The sequence below is a fragment of the Heterocephalus glaber genome, unplaced genomic scaffold (genome assembly GCF_053883595.1).
Source record: "Heterocephalus glaber isolate CG9 unplaced genomic scaffold, H.glaber_assembly_v1.0 deba00001479, whole genome shotgun sequence".
NCBI lineage: Eukaryota > Metazoa > Chordata > Mammalia > Rodentia > Bathyergidae > Heterocephalus > Heterocephalus glaber.
Genome location: NW_028258316.1, coordinates 5278509 through 5300164, shown reverse-complemented (window position 1 = coordinate 5300164; position 21656 = coordinate 5278509). Strand labels below are relative to the sequence as shown.

The 21656-nt window shown below is 54.6% G+C and overlaps 1 protein-coding gene across 6 annotated transcripts in view; it reads left to right on the top strand.

Moving 5' to 3' along the window:
- Hmcn2 (hemicentin 2) overlaps positions 1-21656 on the top strand; it is a 127271-nt gene that overhangs the window by 67025 nt on the left and 38590 nt on the right. For all 6 annotated transcript variants that reach the window (XM_087183051.1, XM_087183050.1, XM_087183049.1 and 3 more), the window contains 20 exons: positions 417-540; positions 1686-1861; positions 2374-2470; positions 2571-2690; positions 3407-3568; positions 3702-3983; positions 4542-4709; positions 5060-5173; positions 5576-5662; positions 6542-6733; positions 7532-7705; positions 7802-7915; positions 8338-8480; positions 9189-9339; positions 17664-17882; positions 19010-19123; positions 19436-19623; positions 20048-20144; positions 20782-20943; positions 21065-21178. In XM_087183051.1, the coding sequence (XP_087039177.1) occupies positions 417-540; positions 1686-1861; positions 2374-2470; positions 2571-2690; positions 3407-3568; positions 3702-3983; positions 4542-4709; positions 5060-5173; positions 5576-5662; positions 6542-6733; positions 7532-7705; positions 7802-7915; positions 8338-8480; positions 9189-9339; positions 17664-17882; positions 19010-19123; positions 19436-19623; positions 20048-20144; positions 20782-20943; positions 21065-21178 (2998 nt within the window). The remainder of the gene's footprint in view (positions 1-416; positions 541-1685; positions 1862-2373; positions 2471-2570; positions 2691-3406; positions 3569-3701; positions 3984-4541; positions 4710-5059; positions 5174-5575; positions 5663-6541; positions 6734-7531; positions 7706-7801; positions 7916-8337; positions 8481-9188; positions 9340-17663; positions 17883-19009; positions 19124-19435; positions 19624-20047; positions 20145-20781; positions 20944-21064; positions 21179-21656) is intronic.

Here is a 21656-nt window from a genome sequence, read left to right as displayed (position 1 = left end):
AGCAAGGACCATGGGATGCATACACATTTGAAGTAAGGGGGAAGATTTTGTGGGGTTTCATGGTAATACTGTGATAATTTTTAAAATTTAAACATTAACCATATTTTCTATTGCACCCTGTACATTTGTGACCCATCTCAGTTTGGTGGCACATCAAGGGCTTACTGGCTGCCTATGGCCATTGGGCACTGCAGTGGGCAGCGTGGCTCTAGAGGCCATGTCAGGAGGGGATAGAACTGTCTGGCCCCAGTAGAGGTATGGGTGCAGCCCCTGGCTTCGCTGCCCTGTGGGGGCCCCAGGGTCTGATCAGGCTAGCTGTGTGCCTGGGAGCAGGGCCAGCTTGTGAGGACAGGGTGCTTCCCTGTGGAGGGAGAGCACAGCTGGCCTCCTGAAGCACCCTTGCTCTGGGGACACAGGTCTTTCCTGGGGGCCAGGTCTTCTCCTTGGCCAGTGTCCACCCCTCCGACTCGGGCAGCTACTCCTGCGTGGCTGTGAACGCTGTGGGTGAGGACCATCGAAACGTCACCCTGCAAGTCCATGGTGAGTGTCCAGGTGGCTCTGTGGTCCCGACTGACAGCTCCGGGTTGGGGGGTGGGTGTCCCCAGCCCCATCCAGAGAAGTGAGACTGGCTGGATGGACGAGATGCCTGCCCAACACTGGCTACCGTTGTGTGGGCTCAGTTGGACCCCGGACCTGTCCTGGAGTGTGACGCCCCTGTGGGTGTGTGGGTGGGCAGCTGGTGGCCCTGTACAGCCAGCAGCTCCATCTACAGGAAGCTGGGGGAGGAGCAGGAAGTAGTAGGAGGGGCAGCAGGCAGAGTTGGGAGACCCCTGGTCTTCACAGTTCTAGTCATTTGGGGGTGACAGTCCCTTCTGGGAGGGGGATATGAGGAGGTGACACGCCTGGCTAAAATTTTCCTTCATTTTTCTTTTCCCGGTACCGGGGATCGAACTCAGGACCTTGAGCTTTTGGGGCAGGCATGGCACCTCTGAGCTAAATACCCGGACCTTTGGGCCCTGTGTTCTTAATCACCAGACTCCACTGGTTGTGTTTGTCTCGGGGAGCAAGGTGGTTTGGGCCTGCTCTGGAGACTTTTTTATTTGTTTTTGTTCTTGTAGTTTTAAAAAAATATTATTATTTTGGTACCGGGATCGAACTTGGGACCTTGTCCTTGCAAGGCAGGTGGCAGCACCACTGAGCTAAATTTCTGGCCCAAGTTTTGTTGTTTTTTTGAGACAGGGTCTCTTGATGTAGTCCAGGCTGGCCTTGAGTTTGTAGCAGTCTTCCTGCCTCAGCTTCCTGAGTGCTGGGATTACAGGCATGCCCCACGCCTGGCTAACATTTTATATTATTTTAAATTTTTGATGTCATTCTGGACATTGTGGATTCACGTGCAGTTGTAAGAAGTGATGCAGAGAGGCCCTGAGCTGCCTGTCCTCTGTCCCCGGGGCTCCTGCCCCCAGGGACATGGCAGTGCCACAGTCGCCCATGTTCCTGGGCCGGGGGCTTCCTTTAGAATCAGGACCGTGTGGCGGGCAAGGCGGAGGAGGTCGGGTGGCCCCATCCCAGCGGTGACTTCCCTGGTGTCTGCCTGGGTGGCCGGGAGTGGCCAGCCCAACCCTGATGGTGGCCCATCCTGCCAGTCCCACCACGCATCTGAGGGTCCCCTCCCACCCCTCCCGCAGTGCCCCCCAGCATCCTCGGGGAACAGCTGAACATCTCTGTCATGGCCAACGAGTCTGTGACCCTGGAGTGCCACAGCCACGCCATGCCCCGTCCAGACCTGAGCTGGCGGAAGGACGGCCGGCCCCTGCGGCCACGGCCCGGTGTCCGCCTCTCCGAGGACAAGGCCTTGCTGGAGGTGCGCGGCCAGCAGCGCTGACCAGGCCTCCCCCCCAGCAGAGCTGCCCTGGTGGAGCAGGGCCTGTGGGTGCCCCAGCACCCCGAGAGCATCCGGTCACCTCAGTGTGACCAGCGTGCCCTCCCCCAGGAGACAGGGGGACACAGCCCCGGGACCGAACCTGCGGAGCTCCTGCCGGGGCCCCACACAGCCGAGCCCCTCCTTCCCCAGCTCTCTACACTTTGTGACAGGATCGCCCCCAAGCCCGAGGCCTTTGCTCTCCTCTCCTTTCGCTGCCTTCTCCTGTCAGGCACTGACCCCACCCTGTGCCACCCCCATTAGCAGGCCTGGGATGTGGGGGTGAAGCGGGGAGCTAGCCAGGTGGCCATGGGGGCTGTTCTGCGCACCTGTGGGCCATGGGGTTCCAGGAGGGAGCTTGGGGCTCAGCAAGGTCACATGACACGGCTGAGGTCCCATGGACCGTGGCGGGCACCCCTCTCGGCTTCCCCTGCTGACCGGAACTCCCTGCGCAGCTGGCCAGGGCGGAGGTGGGGGACACTGGCCGCTACACCTGCGAGGCTCTGAACCGTGCCGGGCGCTCCGAGAAGCACTTCGATGTGAATGTCTGGGGTGAGGTCCCCAGCCCCCCAAAAGGCCAGGGCCTGGGGAGGGGGCTGCCCCCCTTCCCTCCCCATCCAGCCCCTGGCTCACCCCTCTCTCTCTGCCTCAGTTGCTCCAGCCTTCCCCTCGAGGGAGCCCCGCACCCTGGCCGTGACCGAGGGGCAGCCCGCCCGGCTGTCCTGCGAGTGCCGTGGTGTCCCCTTCCCCAAGGTTGTCTGGAGCAAGGACGGTAGGACAGCTGTCCCCACACTGCCCAGCACCCGGGCTGCTCCAGCCACTGCAGAGCCACCAGGGCTTCTGGCTGCATTCAGATGTCTGTTCCCCAGCAAGCCCTCCGGGGCCCCAGGCTGGGACACGGTGCCTGGGTGGCCCCATGCCCTGTCACCTGCTTTTGGCTACTCTGTTCTGCTCACTGACTGGAGCACCCTAAATTCCCAGCCCAAAATAGGCTGGTCCAAAATAGGTACTCAGTCAACACAGGAATTTGTCGAGAGTCTGTCTGTGCCTGGCCCTGTTCTAAGCCCTGGGAACAGCAGGGGATAAAACAGACCCAACCCCACCTCTTAGGGTTGAGGCAGTCAGGTGATAAAAAGTGAGCAAGTGACCTGGTAACTTAGGTGGTAAGAGGTGTGGTGACAGGTAAAGCCAGGGAGGGGATAAAACGTGCAGAGCAGGATTTGGGGATTTGAATCAGGGTGGGCAGGGACATTACACCTAGCAGACTTGAAGAGGGGAAGAGAGAAAGCTGAGAATATTGCAGAAAAAATTGTTCAGGTAGTGGTAATGGTAGGTGCAAAGGCCCTGGGGCAGGAATGAGCCACTCATGCTTCCAGAACAGCAGAGAGGCCAGGAGTTGGGATAGACAGGTCAGAGGACGAAGGGTCCAGGAGGAGGGACAGTGTCGCTGCCATGCCCTGGACGGGGGCTTCTCTTTTGCCGTCACAGGTCAGCCGCTGCCCGGGGAGGGGCCTGGCAAGGAGCAGGTGTCGGTGGTTGGTCGACTGCTGTACCTGGGGCAGACGCGGCTGGAGCAGGAGGGGAACTACACCTGCGAGTGCAGCAACGTGGCCGGGAGCAGCAGCCAGGCCCAGCGGCTGGTGGTGCAGGGTGAGCTGTGCCCGGACCCGGGGGGGACAGGCGGGGGCCAGAGAGAGAGGCGAGCGTCGGCCTAGGTCGCGCAGCAGTGAGTGCAAGGGGCAGGGGGGACCGAGCGCATCCCTGACGCTTCTTCCCCGCCCAGTCCCCCCGCAGATCTCCGGGCCCCGGGAGCCCCTCACGGCTGTGTCCGTGCCGCAGGGCGGGGAGGCCGCTCTGCACTGCGACGCCACTGGGAGGCCGCCGCCTGCCGTGACGTGGGAGCGGGACGGGCAGCCCGTGGGGCCCGAGCCGGGCCTGCGGCTGCAGAACCAGGGCCGGAGCCTGCAGGTGGAGCGGGCGCAGGTGGCCCACACCGGGCGTTACACCTGCGTGGCCGAGAACGCGGTGGGCCGCGCCGAGAGGAGGTTCTCGCTGTCCGTGCTGGGTGAGGCTGGCGGCTGCTCCTGCTCCGGGGCCTGCTCTCTGCTCTCTGTCGGGGGCGCACGGGGCCGCCAAGCCAATCAGGACCAGCGCTAACAGCCTTGCCTTCCTCGCCCACCTCCCCGCCCCTCTTCCCGCCTCCTCCTGTCCTTACTGTTCCCCCTCCGTTCCTAGCTGTCCACTTTCCCAATGGTGGTGGGATGCGATGGGGAAGTCAGGGGTCTGAGAGACTGGGGAGCCCCTGTGGGCTCTGGTGGGGGGTCAGGGCTGCCCCTGGAGGGCGTCACTTGGTGCTGGGGTGGAAGGGCTGAGAAGGAGTTGGGCCCTGGCAGGTGACAGGAAGAGGAAGCCAGGCAGGGCAGCAGGAGCGGCCCATTCATTCCAGGCCCTGGCTCCGCACCTCCAGTTTGCCTGGCCAGGCGGGGAGAGGGCTGTCACCCCCTCATCAGGCCTGGCATCCCAGGGACCCTGAGCTTGCCCAGCCCCCCACTTTAGGACCAGATCCCTCGGAGCTCAGCATTGCCTGGGGAGGGCAGGGTCCTGAGCGGCTATCTCTGCTCAGTGCCCCCGGTGCTCCTGGGAGACGCGGACGCTCTGACCAACGTCACTGCTGCCTTGCATGGCCCTTTGGTGCTGCTCTGCGAAGCCACTGGAGTCCCGCCCCCCAAAGTGCGCTGGTTCCGGGAGGAGGAGCCCATCTGCCCCGGGGAGGATACCTACCTGTTGGCAGGTGTGGTATCAGCCAGGTTGTGTCCTTTGGGTCTGACTCCCTCTGTCCAGGACATGTGACCTCTGACCCCAGACCCCCAAACGCTGGCCAGGTGAAGTTCCCCCGGTGGTGGGGAGAGGTAAAGAAGTTCCTTTTCTGCTCCCCTGCTGCTGACCCACGGTGAACATTTTCACAGTAAAAGTTCTGATAAGTCCTGCAGCCAGGAGCAGAGTGCACGAAGTACTGATCTGAGCGCCTTTGCTGTTTATTCACACACACACACACACACCCCCTCCCCAAGATGGATCTGTGATGGTTCTCACTGGTAAACAGAGAAGAAACTGAGGCCCAGACCCTCCTTCCCTCTCCAGGCGGCTGGATGCTGAGGGTGACCCAGGCTCAGGAGCAGCACCGAGGTCTCTACTCATGCCTGGCCAGCAACGAGGCTGGGGAGGCTCGGAGGAACTTCAGTGTGGAGGTCCTAAGTACGTCACAGCCCTGTTCTTGTGGGAGCCCTGGAATCCTTTGCCTCCTGCCTGGGAGCTTCCGGGCCCAGGCAGGAAAGGGGGAGAGGCCAAGACTTGCTACTTGGCTTTATCAAAATTTCTACTCCGAGGCCACAGTGGAACTTTCCAGAAGCAGAAGGACTGCACACAGTAGAAGGGGGAAAGTACTTTCAAGGGCTTGTCCGAGAGGCACCGAGATTTTCCTCACCCAGCAGGAAATGTTCAGTAAACTGTCTGCCCAGTGGAAGCAGGCGCCAGGGCAGGGAAACGGAGGCACAGGACAGTGAAGAGGAGCCTTGGGCTCTTGACTTCGTGCCTTGTGGTTGTATACCCCGAGCTGCCGGCTCTGGTTGGGAGCTGGTGTCTCTCCGCTTCTCCTAGTTCCCCCCACTATCGAGAGCGAGGACTTGGAGGAGGTGGTCAGGGTGCCCGAGCGACAGACGGCCCAGCTGACCTGCAATGCCACAGGTGAGGGCCTGCCGCTCCCCTGGGGCTCTGAGACATCTCTGCAGAGCTTGCTCCTCCCTGAGGTCCTCCCTGCTCCTTGCTGACTGCACGTCTCAGCCTCTAGGGCCACCCCCAGAGTCCTTGGCCAGCCCTGTGGCCAGGACTTCCTGACCAGCCTGGCTAATGAGACATGAACTGGTATCAGCTGAGATCCTGCAGAGCAGGCTGCCATTAATGCTTATGGGATGAAGGATGGATGGATGGATGGATGGACAGGTAGATGATTGATTGGATATGTGGACAGGCAGGAAAGTGAGTAGGAGGATGGGTGGATGGATGGATGGATGGATGGATGGATGGATATTTGGATGAATGGATGATGGATGGGTGAAGGGATAGATGGATAAGTGGATAAACAGTTGGATGAATAGATGAATAGGCAGGTAAGTGGGGGAGGAAGATGGAATAGAATGGATGGATGGACGGATACACAGGTAGATAGATGGTTGATTGGATAGATGGATAGGCAGGTGAGTGACTAGGAAGATGGGGGATGGATGTACGGATGGATGGTCGGATGAAAAAACAGGAGAAAAGATATATGTACAGATGGATAGTTGGTTGGATAGATGGACAGCCAGGTAAGTGGGTAGGAAGATGGATGGATGGATGGATGGATGGATGGATGGATGGATGGATGGGGAGTAGATGGATAGATGGGTGGACAGAAGAGTGGATGAATGAATGGATGAGAAGATGGAAGGAGTAACTTGTGGCTCTGTCCAGTCTGTTTGTACCAAGCCCTCTCCACCCACTCCCCAGCAAGGAAGAGGCAAGTGAGCCCAGGGAAGGGACCAGGGCAGGTGTGGCGTTGCTTCTGATCTCTGGTCTCTGGCTCAGGCCACCCACAGCCCAACGTCACCTGGTTCAAAGATGGCTGGGCCCTGGCTGGTGGAGACGCCCACCACATCTCCCCGGATGGCTCCCACCTGTGGGTCCTCCAGGCCAACCTGTCCCAGGCCGGCCACTACTCCTGCATTGCCACCAATGCCGTGGGGGAGAAGACCAAGCACTTCCAGCTCAGCGTGCTGGGTAAGCTCTGGGTGTCGCCCAGGCACACTGGGTGCTGGAGGGAGGTGTCACCAAGGCGCTGGTTACCTCCCTGCTGCTTACTCCTTACTGCTGCTCTTCCTTCTCTCGATTTGATAATGATAACCACAAGGATGATATTGGCGGCTGCAGTGAGGCCTTCGGTTAAATCTTCACAATGAGCCCAGGAGGGGGCAGATGAGTCTGTCCCCATGTCACTGATGAGGCTCTGATGCTTAGAGTGGGGACGTGGCTCACCCCCAGGGCATCTGTCCCCCAAGAACAATGTGCCACATGCTTTCTCATTCGGTAGGAGAAAAAGAGAGAGGACCAGGTGAGAAGCCACAGGCTGACTTGGTGACTTCCGCTTCTAAAAATGCTGGGTGTGAAAGAGGAAATGCCAGGACCAACAGGAGCAGGGCTGCTCCACCCTGCAGGGGAAAAGGCCCCTATGTCTTCCCCAGCTCAGGGAGGGGTACAAACTGGAAACACAAACAGAACAGAGACCAACTGTGTTAAATTAGTTGATATACTCGGTGTTGAGATGTTGATAGTAGGGAAAGTGAAGTGGAAATTATCCATCTTTCCTTTGTGCACTGATCAGCAGTGGGAAACCTGGGCTCTGGACAGCCGGGGCTGAATTCAAGTCCGGCTTCACCGAGTATGGACTCCTCTGAGCCTCAGTTTCCCATCTGTGTAAGGCACGCAGCTGCAGCATGAGCCTGAGCAGCAGGGCTCGAGGCTGTCCTGGCCCTCGGTTGGGGCTGGGGATCCGTGTGAGAGTGCCCTGCTGCCCCGCAGTGCCGCCCACCATCCTGGGAGCGACTGAGGACAGTGCTGGCGAGGAGGTGACCGTGACCATCAGCAACCCCATCTCTCTGATCTGCGAGGCGCTGGCCTTCCCCGCCCCCAACATCACCTGGATGAAGGATGGGGTCCCTTTTGAGGCTTCCAAGAACATCCAGCTGCTCCCAGGTGACGTCCTCCGGGCAGGGCCAGCGGGCACAGGTGACGAGGGTCAGACTGGGTCGGCTGGAGCTCACGGGGGCTGTGGCACTGACCCCCGAGCAGGCACCCGTGGGCTGCAGATCCTGAACGCCCAGAAGGAAGACGCGGGCCAGTACACCTGCGTGGTCACCAACGAGCTGGGGGAGGCGACGAAGAGCTACCACGTGGAGGTGCTCAGTGAGTCGGAGGCTCGGGCCACCAGCTATGCAGGACACCCCAGGGCACCTTCCGGTTTCGTCTGCCGCCGCTGGCTGGCTGCGGATGGTTCTGCCATTCCCCATGGCAGCCCCCAGGCTGCTAAGAGTTGGGGGCAGAGGGGCGTGTTAGGACTCTCCCTCCGTGGACTCCCAGCACCGCAGGCCTGGCTTCCTTCTACAGGGTCCTCATCTTGAGACCTGGACCCCAAGAGTGGCCTGCAGAGGTCACCCCAGGAGCCCCTGGGCTCAGGACTGCCCTGTCTCTCACCATCTCAGACAAACACCTTGTCCCCTAAGTGGGCAGCCTGGGAGCGGGTTGGCATCTGGCATCCCTGTTCCTCCACCCTCCGGAGCCGGCACCCCACTCCTGGGGCTCCCCACACCTTCTGTGATATTTTTCAGTCCCCCCTTCCATCTCCAAAGACGACCCCGCGGGGGAGCTGGCCGTGAAGGAGGTGAAGACCAAGGTGAACAGCACTTTGACCTTGGAGTGCCAGTGCTGGGGCGCCCCCCCACCCGCCATCAGCTGGTACAAAGACGGCCAGGTGAGCGCGGACCGCACCCGGCACCTCAGGCCGTCCCATCCAGGCTGTGCGAAACACTGCAGAAAAGGCAGACTGGAGAACATCTGCCCGCAGCTTGCCTGGGCCTCGCCCTGCCTTTATGTTTTATGTATTTATTTTAATTTAATTTTTAAAATTTAAACATTTTTAATATTTACTTTTGCAGTACTGGGGATTGAGCCCCAAGGCATTTATACTGAGCTACATCCCTGGCCCTTTTTGTTTTTTAATTTATTTTATTTGGAAACAGGTTCTCACTAAGTGGCTGAGTTTCCCAGGCTGGGCTTGAAGTTGTGATCCTCCTGCCTCAGCCTCCCAGACTGCTGGGATTACAGGCCTGCACCACTGTACCTAGCACAGCCTTGGGGTTTTTTGTTGTTGTTGTTTTGTTTTGGTACTGGGGATCGAACTCGGGGACCTTGCGCTTTCGAGGCAGGGTGCGGAACCACTGAGCTAAATCCCGGGCCCTCAGCCTTGGTTTTTAATCCAACTTTCTACAGGGGACAAGTCTCGAAAGCACCAACTGCCACTGTTTTTACCCTGTTGCTTCCAGTCTTTAGGCCATATGGATTTGCTTTTATGAAGTCAAGGTGCTCCTGTGACTTTATGCTGTGTTTTTAAAATGTACTGAAGTGTGAGTGTACTCATCTCGGTGCTGACTGTCTCCCTTCTTCTCCCCCGCCCCCCCAGCCCGTGACCCCCGGCCAGCGCCTGCGCATCCTGGGCGAGGGCCGCCTGCTCCAGATCCAGCCCACACAGGTCTTGGACTCCGGGCGGTACTTGTGCGTGGCCACCAACGTGGCGGGCGAGGACGACCAGGACTTCAACGTGCTCATCCAGGGTGCGTGTCACCAGCGCGGCCGACAGGGGGCACTGAGAGCGGAGCTGTGGCCGGCAGCCCACGCAGGCGTTTCCCACGCAGCTCCACCACCCAGGGCTGGGGAGATGAAGCTCAAGGGAAGGACTCTCGCCGGAGTCACAGTACTGAGCCTGGAATGGGCCCGACTGAGCCCAAACCCTGAGCTCTGGAGCCCTGTGGCTGACGTTTCGTCCGGAAATGGTGGGGAGAGTAGGTGGAGGGGCCCGAAGCGATGTGTTTTGAGGCTGTTTGGGGTGCGTGGGGGTCTTTATCGTCTTCTCTGTGCTTTTGCTAATGTTTGACATTTTCCTCTGAATGAAGTGAAGGCAGTAGGGATAGACATAGCTGTTAATTTTATCTGTACCAGAAAGAGGAGTTACAGCTACAGGGGAAAGGACGGAGGATGGGGGACTGCCCAGGGCTGGAAAAGACTAGTTTGTCTCTAAGTCCTGCTTCATTCCCCCTTTGATGCTCTCTGTAACAAGTTTTGCTAGGGAGCATCATCATCATTATGATTATCAATTTTTGTCATGAGGGCGTGCTCAGTACGACCTACTGAGCAGAGGTTGGTACTTCGTCAAGGCCCTCCGTTGGGTGGCCATGGTGTGCCTGTCTATCAGAGTCTCTATGGTTGCCTGAAGGTTTTTGACAAGTAAGGGTAGGAGGTAAGGGAGAATTATAACAAAGAGGATAAGGAACTTACGTTGCCCTTGTGACTCTGTGTTATTTAAGCTGTGGCCTTGTGTGGACTGGTCAGCGTCTAGAGTCACCAGAGCGGGGCAGTCATCTCTGGTAGGCTGGCTGATCTTGTCGCAGGATCAGCTCTTTTGGCTGGTCTGGTCTACTTGTCTTGAGCAGTTGGCTTTAGCCAGCTGTTGAGATCTAAGACACAGTTCCCGTTATTTTAACAACAAAAATTAACAAGATTACAATATAAGGCTCCTCCCATATGGGCCCTAGGGTTTTATTTTTTAATTTTCTTATTTTTTGACCCAAAGTCCCCAGGTTTGAATGGAGGTACCGGGTCTGTTAAGCTTATGTGTATTTTTTTGTTTGTTTGTTTTTATACCTAGCTGGGGATATCTTGCAGGGCTACTTTTAAAGCCTGTATTTGTTTCCCAGGGACAATTTTTCTAGTTTATAAAGATTATCTTTAATTTGACGTATGATTGGGGATGACCAACTGAATAAAACATTATAATGGGAATACCCAGTTTGTTGGGTGGAGCTGTACTGGACTTGGAGGACCATGGACAGGACTTGATCTCATCTCAAGTGGGATTTTTTGACAATATTTTTTTAAAAACATAACTGAGTGTCTGGTTCATGTGTTTGTTTGTTTGTTTGTTTATTTATTTATTTATAGCTCTGTAGCTGGTAAGCTGTGTGAAACTTTTATTTTATCTGTAACATCTGTATGAGCGCTTGGACTATCCATGGCGTGACCTCAAGGTCAAAGGCCATCTAAATCTTGGGATGATGTCTTCTAACAATACCTTGGTCACCTCTCATGTCCTTTTTGTTCAGGTGTGGAAGGCATTAATCTATTGTGAAAAGATACAGGGAAGCACCAACATATACTGATAGTCACCAGCTCGAGGGAATTTAGTAAAGTCCATAAGTAGGTTTCCATATGGGGGAGCTCCTGTTTCCTGGATACTTGGGGACTGGGTAGGCTTTGTCTTGGATTGTTCTGTGCCCAGGTCAGGCACTGTTCACAGACTCCGGGTGATGGCTGAGTCACAGCACGTAGGAGTGGCCCTCAGCCCTGTCTCCAGTGCTGTTTTTCCCGTATGTGACCCTTGATGGACTTGTCTTACAAACCTGGGGACCAACATCCCGGGGATAGCCAACTTTCCATTAGAGAACTTTTATCAACTTCCTTTTGTAGATTTTCTAGCTTCTTGGGCAAACCAGGCTTTTTCCCTTGATGAATAATTAGGGGGATATTTAGAATGAGTGACAGGCCCAGGGCCTCCCTTTTTGGGACTGTCAGGACAGCTTGTTTTGTCTTCTGGTCCTTTTTTTTGTTTTTGGCTTTTAATGTTCTAGTCTTTTGGTGCCCCCTGCATTGCATGACAGTTACCTTCTTGGCAGCCCACATAGCATCAAGAAATTGAAAAATCTTTTGGTAAAAAATATTTTATTGGGCTGGGGATTAGCTCAGTGGTTCCAGCACCTGCCTTGCAAGTGCAAGGTCCTGAGTTTGATCCCTGGTACAAAAAAAAAATTTACTAGTGCTGGGGATTTAGCTCAGTGGTTCCACCACCTGCTCCACAAGCGTGAGGACCTGAGTTCAATCCCCGGTACCAAAAAAAATATTTTATTTTATTTTTCTCTAGCTATTAGAAGCCCCTTTCTTTATTTATGGCTCCATGGTCATGTAATATTGTAAAGGCATATCTGCAATCCATATAGATGTTAGCTTTTTTGTCTTTTGTTCTTTGTCTTCTGGGCTGAAGTTTTGGTGGGCAGAGGTTGGGCCTCTACCACAGAGTCTAATGTCAACATCGCATATCTTGTCTGTTGGGCTCCTTCCAGCAACATTTGGGTCTCCAAAGGTCTGTGAGATCTCCCTGGCCTGAGAATACTTTGTCCATGATTTTTACAGAGTCCTGCAGGGGGCTCCTGGCTCAACTGGGAGCAAAGTAGCAGGATTAAGAATGCTCGTAGTCTGTAAGGTTATGTAGGGATTTTTTTTATAGGAGCCCTTAATATTGAGTCTTTCTTGGGTTTTATAACCAATGGTGTCTTCTCTGGTCCATCAAGGTTATGACTAAATGTGGCACTTGGATAGTCAGTTGCTGTCCCAGAGTCAGCTTGTCAGCTTCCTGCCTCAGCAGGGGATTGGCAGCAAGCACTTTAAAGCATGGAGGCCACCCCAGACCCACAGAGTCTGTTTGTTTTGACAAGTATGTCATCAGGCAACGCCAGGATCCTATGACCTGTGTCAGGACCCCATGGCCATTCTCTTTCATTCCTAGATGTACAGGAAGAAAGGCTGGGTTATATCTGGCAGCCCCAGGGATGGAGTTTGGGTTACGGCCATTTTGATTTATTTGAATGCCCTCTCCTGTTTAGCTTTCCAGAGAAGGGGCTCCTTTTCTTCCCCCTTTGGTAGCTTTATGTAAGGGCTTAGCCATGAGTGAGAAGTTAGGGATCCAGATGTGGCAGAAAAACTCTCTTATCTGGCACGTGGTAGTCGGGGTTGAGAGGGCAAAGACAGGTTGTTTTGGTTCAGTGCCCATTGATATTCCCCTTTTGTTACTCTAAAACCCAGACACCTGACCTTTTGTTGGCAAATTTGAGCCTTATTTTTAGACGTCTTATATTTCAGAGCAGGTGAAGATCTCTGTTGGCTTGGAGTTATTCCTCATGGGAGGGAGGTGTAAAAAGATCATCTACACATTATAATAAAACACAGTTACTTCTTGGTGTGAGAAAGACCTTGAAATCAGTGGCCAGTGTTTCCTCAAAGATCCTCGGGTAGTTTTTAAACCCCTGGGGAAGCCTAGTCCAAGTGAACTGGGTTTTGGCTTTTTTTAATACCAGTAACTGGGTCCTCCCATTGAAATGTAAAAATGAGTTGAATGATTGGTGATAAGCAGAAACAGAAAAAGGCATCTTTCAAGTCCAGGCAAGTGAACCAGGCAGCACTTGCTGGGATGAGTCCCATTAGTGTATATGGGTTTGGCAGTGATGGGTGTATGGATTCAGAAGCCTGATTTACAGCACACAAGACTTGTGCTGGCCTATATTTATTAGTCCCTAGTTTATGTACTGACAAAAGCGAGGTGTTCCAAGAAAGCTGGCATTTGACCTGGATTTTATTTTTTATAAGCCTCTTTAAGTGTCCCTGGATGCCTTATATAGCTTCCTGGTGGAGAGGGTATTGGCAAACTCATATAGGAGTTTCCCCAGGTCTTAATTCCATTACCACCAGAGCTTGCTTTACAGCTAGTCCAGGTGAGTCATGTTCAGCCCATACTCCAGGAACCGTCTGTGTCAACCCATGCACTTCATTTGTTCCTGGCTGGGGTGGCTTATCAGAGTACAGTCTGCATTCCTCAGCCTGTGGGGCAGTGGGGGTTAACCTAGCCTCTGGGTGGGTCAGATTTAAAGTTGTTTTTCCCTGTGGCCTAAAGGCAATTTGGGGTTGTAATTTATGAAGCAACTCTCTTCTCAGCAAGAGAACTAGGCAGTTTGGAAGGGATAGGAACTCCTATTGGATGTCTCTTCCCCTGTAACACACCTCTTGGGCTGGAAAAATGGCTTCTTCTCTGGAACTGCAGTGGCCCCGACAGTAGTCACCTGACTTTTGTTCAACAGTCCCATGGGCTGTGTCACCATGGAATGTTCAGCTCTGTTACCTACCATAAAGTCCATCAGTCGGCCCCCAACAGTCATTGTGACCATAGGCTCCTGGGGGCCCCAAGAGGTGGAGCCCAGTGTGGCCTCATCCTCACCTTCAGCTCCTTTAAGGCTGATTAGATCAGTGCCCTGTTTCCTGTAGTAGTGGCCTTTTTTGGACAGGGTCCCATCTTGTACTTTTCCTCATCTTTTAAAATTTTTTCTGGACATTTATCCTTTTAATGTCCAGCCTTTTTGTATCGCGCACATTGATTCCAAGCTAGTTTCTGACAGTTCCTGGGTGTTTTTGTTCAGCTTGATCTTTGCCTTGTTTGTTTTTTTAAGCTTCTGGTCACCTTCCTGTTTTGGTTCTTGATCATGATTAATACATACTTTAGTGGTCACTTTTATGAGGTGAGTAGCGTTTATGCCAGCAAAAACCTCAAGCTTTTGTAATTTCTGCCTGATGTCGCCCTGTGCCTGTCCCATGAAAGATGCATTTACCACTCGCTGATTTTTAGTTGCCTCTGGGTTAAAGGGAGTGGGTGCTCTGGTCATCTTCCGCCCCTAGTTATCAGCCTATGTAAATATCTAGTTTCTTTCCCCAGCCGGCCACCCTATATCAAAGGAGGGCCAACTTATTTTATAGACTTTTTAACCTCTGGGGGGTCAGCTTTACTCTATAACCTCTCATATAGCCTTTTTATAAGTTCTTTAATATACATCCTAATGGGGTGGATTTTGATGTTTTTTCTTTCATATCTACTCTGTTACACCGCAAATTATTTTCTCAAGTACTTTTGTTTTAGGAATAACTTGAGCTCTATCAAATTAACAGGTAGCTATGCATATTTTTGAGTCCTTTGGGCAACAGGGAGCTTTTGGAAGGAACACCACTGGCTTTCATCCAACCAAGAATCAAACGTCCGTATTTTCTTTGATAAATTATTTCCACATGCTTTTTCTTGACATTTGCAAGCTTTTTAGTCTTGTCATTATCCTTCTTTTTATCTTTCTAACAGGAAAAAACTTTCATCATATAAAATCTTTTTATATCAAAAGTATAATTTTTTTACTTATTGTCTTTTTAATATTTTCCTCCATCTCATTTACTACAACTCTTTTACAACAAACTTGCCTGAAGCTGTTTGGATTTTAAAGTGGTGTTTTTTATTTTTTAAAAAATTCTTTTCTGAGATTGTTATATTTTAAGTTTAACTGGCTGCCAATAGACCTCAAAGTAACCTTGAATTAATGTTTTTATCAACAGTCAGCAGAGAGGAGAGCAGGTTAACTCTATAATTACAATTTAAAATTTTGCAATGTATAAGAAACGCTTTAAGCACACCAAAAAAACAAAAACATCAACTCAAATTGGAAACCAAAAGTACATTTGTCAACTAGCTAAACTTTGTAATTGATTCCTCCTGTAAAACCTCTTCCTTTTTTTTTTTTTTTGGTACTGGGGATCAAACTCGGGACCTTGCACTTGCCAGGCAGGCAGCAGAACCACTGAGCTCAATCCCCGGCCCTAAAACCTCTTTCTGTCAGGACACAGTTGCAGCTTTTTAACTTTGACCATTCAGCCCAAGACTGGGGCTGCACTGGCCTTGGGACTCCTGAACCCAGGAGCGTCCCTCCCACTGTCTTGCTCCACTTTCTGTTGCTTTGAAATGAATGGATGATCTTCGTTTTGCCTTTTTAACCTTGGCAGGTGCAGCTGGATCTGTCTTTCTGCCTTGTGCCTTTGTCTCAGCCCAGCTGCTGGATGCTCAGGCGTTCTTTTTGTTTTGATCCTCATCTGGGCTGGTCACTGTATTCACCCCATTTCACAGGTTTTTGGGGGGTTTTTTGTACCAGGGGTTGAACTGAGGACCTTTCGATTGCTGGGCAGGCATGGTGCCACTGACCTAAATCCCTGGCCCCTGTTTTTTTTTTTTTTTTTAATCAGCTTGTCTGTGGCACCCCACCTGTGTATCTCAGCACACTAAAGCTAAGCAGCTTTCCTCATGCCTTTGCCCTTTATAATGTAAATCATTCTCTCAGTTACTTAGTTTTTAGACCAATTAGATCACCTTCCTCCCGGAGGCCCCAGCTGACCTCAGGTGACATTGGACTCACACACTCCACTCCACTCTTTCACACACACTCATACACCTCCCCTCTCCCAGAAGTTTCCACTCGGGTGCCAGTTTTTCAAGCTTCTCTTGCTGCGCACCACTTCCCAGTTCCCAACACCCTGAGTCTGGCTACTCAGTACACCTGGGTGAGCTCTGTCTGACTCCCCCCCTGAGTCTACTGTCACACCCTCTGCAAGTCACTCTCTCTGTGGGCCTGTCTTGAGTTGTTAGAGAGCAACTCCTGCTGTGGGCTACCCCTGCATTCCACTTGGATTGTAGGTTTCCTGTGACTCAGTCGGGATCAGACCAACCATGAGCCTCTCCCGTGGTGGGCCACATCCATGTCCCTGGCACTCCTATGAGCTGATTCTCATTGCAGGCCACTCCTGCTTGGGGTGCCCAATTTAATCTGGGCTCGGTTATTCGGTACTCCCCAGGAAGTGACCAGCTTCCCCTTCTGTCCATAGGGGACAGGTTCCCCCTGGGGGGCCTGGCACTGTGGTTTCAGAATCTTCCTGAATCCCAACAGGATCCTTTTGTGCTGGAGCGGGTGGAGGGGCTGATTCCCTCTGCCTTGGTGGCACCAGAGTTCTCAGGATTCCCACAGCTTGGGCCCCTCTCAGGCCTGCAGGCAAGGGAGACAGCAACTGTCACCTCCAGTCCCTTCCTGGTCACCAGAAATGTTGCAGAATTCCAAGAGAAAGGAGAGACCAAATGAGAGTCAGGTGGATTTATGTAAGGTACAGGCACCGGCTCAGTGCACTCTGTCTGAAATGGCTGAGCACTGAACCAAGAGAAGTTTCAGCTTTTATATTTACTTTTTTTTTTTTTTTTGGTGGTCAGTTTTTATATTTTCATGTTTCTCAACAATGTGCAAAACTTTATTTTTGCCTGTGCTACTCTACATTTTATTATATTTACATTTTGTCAAAGAGGGTGGTTTTTTTGTGGGGTTTTTTTGGGTTTTTTTGGTACCGGGGATCGAACCCGGGTCCTTACGCTTGTGAAGCAGGTGGTGGAACCACTGAGCTAAATACTCGGCCCGAGGGTGGTTTTTCTAGTGACGTAGCAGGTGAGTTTACTGGAACAGGACAAGAGCAGACAGTTTTGTAGCTTTGCCTTGAAAGAGGACAGTGTCTTCTGAATGATATGAGAACACAGTGTCATCAACTTTGCTCACAGGACGTAGTTGTTAACATTATCTGTACCAGAACAAGGAGTTACAGCCATGGGGAGAGGAAGTGCCCCAGGCTGGGAAGGGCTTGGTTTTTCTTTAAGTATTGCTTCAGGGAGGAAGACAGGAAGTAGGCACTGATACCCAAGCCAAGCAGCTGAGTTTTGCTGCACATTTCAGCTGTGGCCCAGCAGGAGGAGCACCCTTTGCATTGCTGGTGCCTCTGGGCTGGATCCTTTGCACTGGCTCTGTCACTCACAATCTGAGGGACCTAAGCGTGTCACTGTCCTCTCAGCCTGCAGTAGGTAATCAATCAGAGCAGGTGCCCTTGCGGCCCCTTCTGGCTGTAGAAGCTGGTGATTTTGTGCCTCTGTGCTCTAATAAGCAATGCAGACCACACCTTCCCACCCTGAACATTTTCTCCAAGTTACAAGGAGGCTTTGGTGCCCATTAGAGGAGGGCTCTGTGGGGTTGGAATCTTATCCTGGCCCTAGCATGTAGTAGCTGCTCAGTAAGTGCACAATGTGAGGATTTAATGATTCCTTGACAGGAAGGAAAAGCTCCTGTGTGGAATTGTGCGCCTCCCATGCTGGCCGGTCATTTCTGAGAGCAGAGGTGCACCCCCTGGCTGCATCTCCTCACAGCATTGTCTCCTTGCCCAGTGCCCCCCATGTTCCAGAAGGTGGGTGATCCTAGTGCCGCCTTTGAGATCCTGTCCCAAGAGGAGGAGGCCCAGGGTGAGGTGACAGAATACCGAGAGGTGGTGGAGAACAACCCAGCCTACCTGTACTGTGACACCAATGCCATCCCACCACCGGAGCTCACCTGGTACAGGGAGGACCAGCTCCTCTCAGGCTCTGACAGGGTCTCTCTGTTGCAAGGTACGTGGGTGCCTGAGTGCTACTGTGTGACTGTGGATGATTTTGAATTCAAGGCTCCAAAGGAAAGGTTAGAAATTCCTGGCCTCCCGAACAGCTCCTGGCTCCCAGTGGACCAGGTGCCAGCTGGTGCTGGCGGTGCAGACCCACTGAATGGGTCTCTGTGGTCTCCAGCTCAGCGTTTGCACCATGTCTTGCCAGGTCTGGAGCATGGTGGTGCTAGAAAGGAGACCTGGGGTCCCCAGTAAGTAGAGTCAGACCAAGCTCAGTGTTTGCTCCTGTAAAGAAAGAGGTTCTGTCAGCAGTTCCAGGACTGACCCCTTCCCCTGCCGGTGACCTCTGACCTACTCCCAGGGGACTCAGCCACATGCAGATCCATAGCTCAGACCCTGACCATGAGTTAATCCCAGCCACCATCCAGAGCCGGACCTGGCCACTCTCCCCACCTGCTGCCCGGCCATTGACCTTGATCTCCCACCCCACTACCAACCTCTGACCCTGGCCATGAGCTCCTAACCCTGAGCACATCATGGCCATGGTTACAGCTAACCTGAGTCTGACCCTGACCAGTGATGAAGCTCAAACTTCAGCAGGCTCCACCCCAAGCTCTGCCTCTCCTTCCCGGCCACTGGGCCCCAGTGCTGCATGTCATGAACCCCTGGTTCTGCCCTGGTCAAGCCACCCCTAGCCTGGCCCTGAGCACATGGCCACCCTAACCCAGCATCAGCTGGAGCCCGACTCTAGTCCCTGCTCGATGCCAGGTTCTGTCCCTGCCTGGCTCTGGGTCACAGAAGGTCCCAAGTGACAACCCTCCCATGGCCACAGGCCCAGGAGCCTCCTTAGACACCAGAGCCCCGCCCTGCCACTGTCCTGCTGGCCCCTGGTGGAAGCCTCAGTTTCCCTGTCTGTAAGATGGGGTAACAGCAGCATGTGCCCATAAAGCCACTATGCCCGGGGCCTGGCACACAGCGTACTGGCAGCTGCACTGGGCTTGGCTCTCTCCTCACCCACAAGCTGGGCAGGGCAGGCCGGGTACAGAGCAGGCAGGGAGGGCAGTGTGTCCTATTCCTTGCTCTTTGGTGGGGACGAGTGTCTTGCCCTGAGCCCAGGCCTCTGTCCTGTGCACACAGGTGGCCGGGTCCTGCAGCTGCCCCTGGTGCGGGCAGAGGATGCCGGGAGGTATTCGTGCAGAGCCTCCAATGAGGTGGGCGAAGACTGGCTGCACTACGAGCTGCTGGTGCTGAGTGAGTGGCCCTGGGAGTCTAGGGACCGAGGCCCTATGCAGGCTCTGTCCGAATGGGCCCAGCCTGTGTGTCCAGCCCCACCAGACCGAGGTTCCCAGTGGGGTTGGCCGCTTGGGCTCTGCAGTGGGCAGCACTGGTTCACATTCGAGTTGGTCACTTCCTGGCTGTGTGACCATGAGCAAGCTGCAACCCCTCTGTGCTGTAGATTCCTTAGTTGCAACCAGACCTGGGAGGGCTTGGTGAGCAGGGTGCAGAGCCCCAGCCAGCGCCTGGCACCCGATGCCACTCTTCACCCACCTGTGCCCACCCCAGCCCCACCCGTGATCCTGGGTGACACCGAGGAGCTGGTGGAGGAGGTGACCGTCAACGCCAGCGGCACTGTCAGCCTACAGTGCCCGGCGCTGGGCAACCCGGCACCCACCTTGTCGTGGCTGCAGAATGGACTCCCTTTCGCCCCGAGCCCAAGGCTGCAGGTGCTGGAGGACGGGCGAGTCTTGCAGGTGAGGACAGCACTGCTCAGGTTGCAGGCATCCACAGGCCACCCCAGAGGCTTGCAGCCTGCGGCTTGTGGTTTCATCTGCCCAGCAAGCCGGGCTGCATGGTCCCTGTGAGCTCAGGGACACCTGGGAAAGGGGAGCGTGTGTGCTAGGGCCTGAGCCTAGTGGGCCCAGAGCCACTGCGGGAAGTTGGTGGCCTCACCCAGAGCTTGGCCACATGCAAGGCACCAGGCACCACCTGCCTCGGCCACCAGCGTCCACACACGGGGCTTCGTGGGACCCTGGGAGCCAGCACAGCCCCCAGCAGTCCTCCCCGTGACATCCCAACTGTCACACAGAGCCCCAGTGGGGGCCCCAGCTCTCCATGAGTCTCCGGGGTCACTTATCTGCTGTGGGGAGAGGGTCAGTTTTGGGGTGGCTCCCCCAGGTGTCCATGGCAGAAGTGGCCGACGCTGCCAGCTACATGTGTGTGGCTGAGAACCAGGCGGGCTCTGCAGAGAAGCTGTTCACCCTCAGGGTCCAAGGTGAGAGGGCCAAGGGGCAGCCCTGCGGTTCTGCGTCCCTCCCCAAGAGGGGTCTGGACTCGGGCTTTAGGGACCCCAGCCTGGGCCCAGTAGCAGCCTGGGACAGAGCATTTGGGGGACCTGATTACAGCTGGGCTGAACCCTGATGCTTATAAGCAACATTGGAGGCGGCCAGGGATGGCATTTCTCAGGCCACCCAGCACTGTTCTTGAGCACTTACTGTGTACACCCACGCTTTTCCTGGGCAACCCCTTCCTGTAGGGCTGGGGAACACTCAGAGGGGCCCCGGGTCAGAGAGGGGGCGCTTCAGCACCCCAAGTCTGCTCTCAGTCTCAGCAGCCTCAGGAACTCAGGTGTGGGACGGCTGTGGCCTCGGGGATGGGAGGGGACAGTGCTGAGCACTCAGTCACAGCCCGGTGCCTGGATTGGTATTTTGGCCCCACCCGCGGCTGACTGCTGTGCGGCCCTGAAGAGTGGCTGTCCCTCTCTGATCTCCAAGCCCCTGTGTGCTCATGGGCTGGGGAGCTGTCTGCCCCTGTTTGAAGATGTCTTCACCCTCGGGGTCTCACCCCTGCCGCTCCACCCCTGCCGGCATTGCTCCTCACGTCTTTCTTCATCCCTGTGGCTGTGGGGACAGTGCCACCACGAATCACAAGCCAGAACCCGGAGCAGGTCACGGCAGTCCTCAACAGCAGCGTCTCCCTCCCCTGTGAAGCCCTTGCTCACCCGAGTCCTGAGGTCACGTGGTACAAGGACAATGAGGCCCTTGTCTTGGGGAAAGAGGTTTTCCTCCTGCCTGGTGGGTAACCTGAGGCTTGTGGGGAGCTGCAGTGGCTTCCCCAAACCTGGGGCAGGCTGTGTGCCTGGGAGGGATCTCGATGGGGGGCTGGGGGCTGGTGTGAGGGGCTGGCTTCCCACAGGCACACACACGCTGCAGCTGCCCCGGGTGCAGCCCTCAGACTCCGGGACGTACCTGTGCGAGGCGCTCAACGCAGCCGGCCGAGACCAGAAAGTGGTGCAGCTCAGCGTGCTGGGTACATCCTGTCCCCCCACAATGCCGCCACTCTCTGTGGAGGAGGGGAGACTGCCTACGGTGGGGTGGGATACCCCTCGCCCACTGCCCCAAATGGGATAGCATTCAGTGGCACCATCTGCCACCGGGCAGACAGTGACAGTCTCCGGAGCTGGACACGCTTGGGCTGGGAGCTGAGCCCTGGGACCTTGGGCCAGTCATTGTCCCTCTTGAGCCCTGGGTTTCCCATCTGTCACCTGCTGGCACTTTGTGCAGTCCTTGGCCCAGTGTGTGGCTCATGGGAAGTTTGGATGATGGTCAAGTTGAGAGGGAGCAGCGAGATGAACCCCAAGAGCCAGGCCCAGGAAGGGACCCTTCTTTCCCATGCTCACATGATCATGGACTCTCAGCACAGAGACTGTGAGGGCTCATGGTCTTTGGAATCCTCTTCGGGGAAAGCTGGTCCCCAAGGTCAGCAGCCAGGGCATACCGAAGTCTCT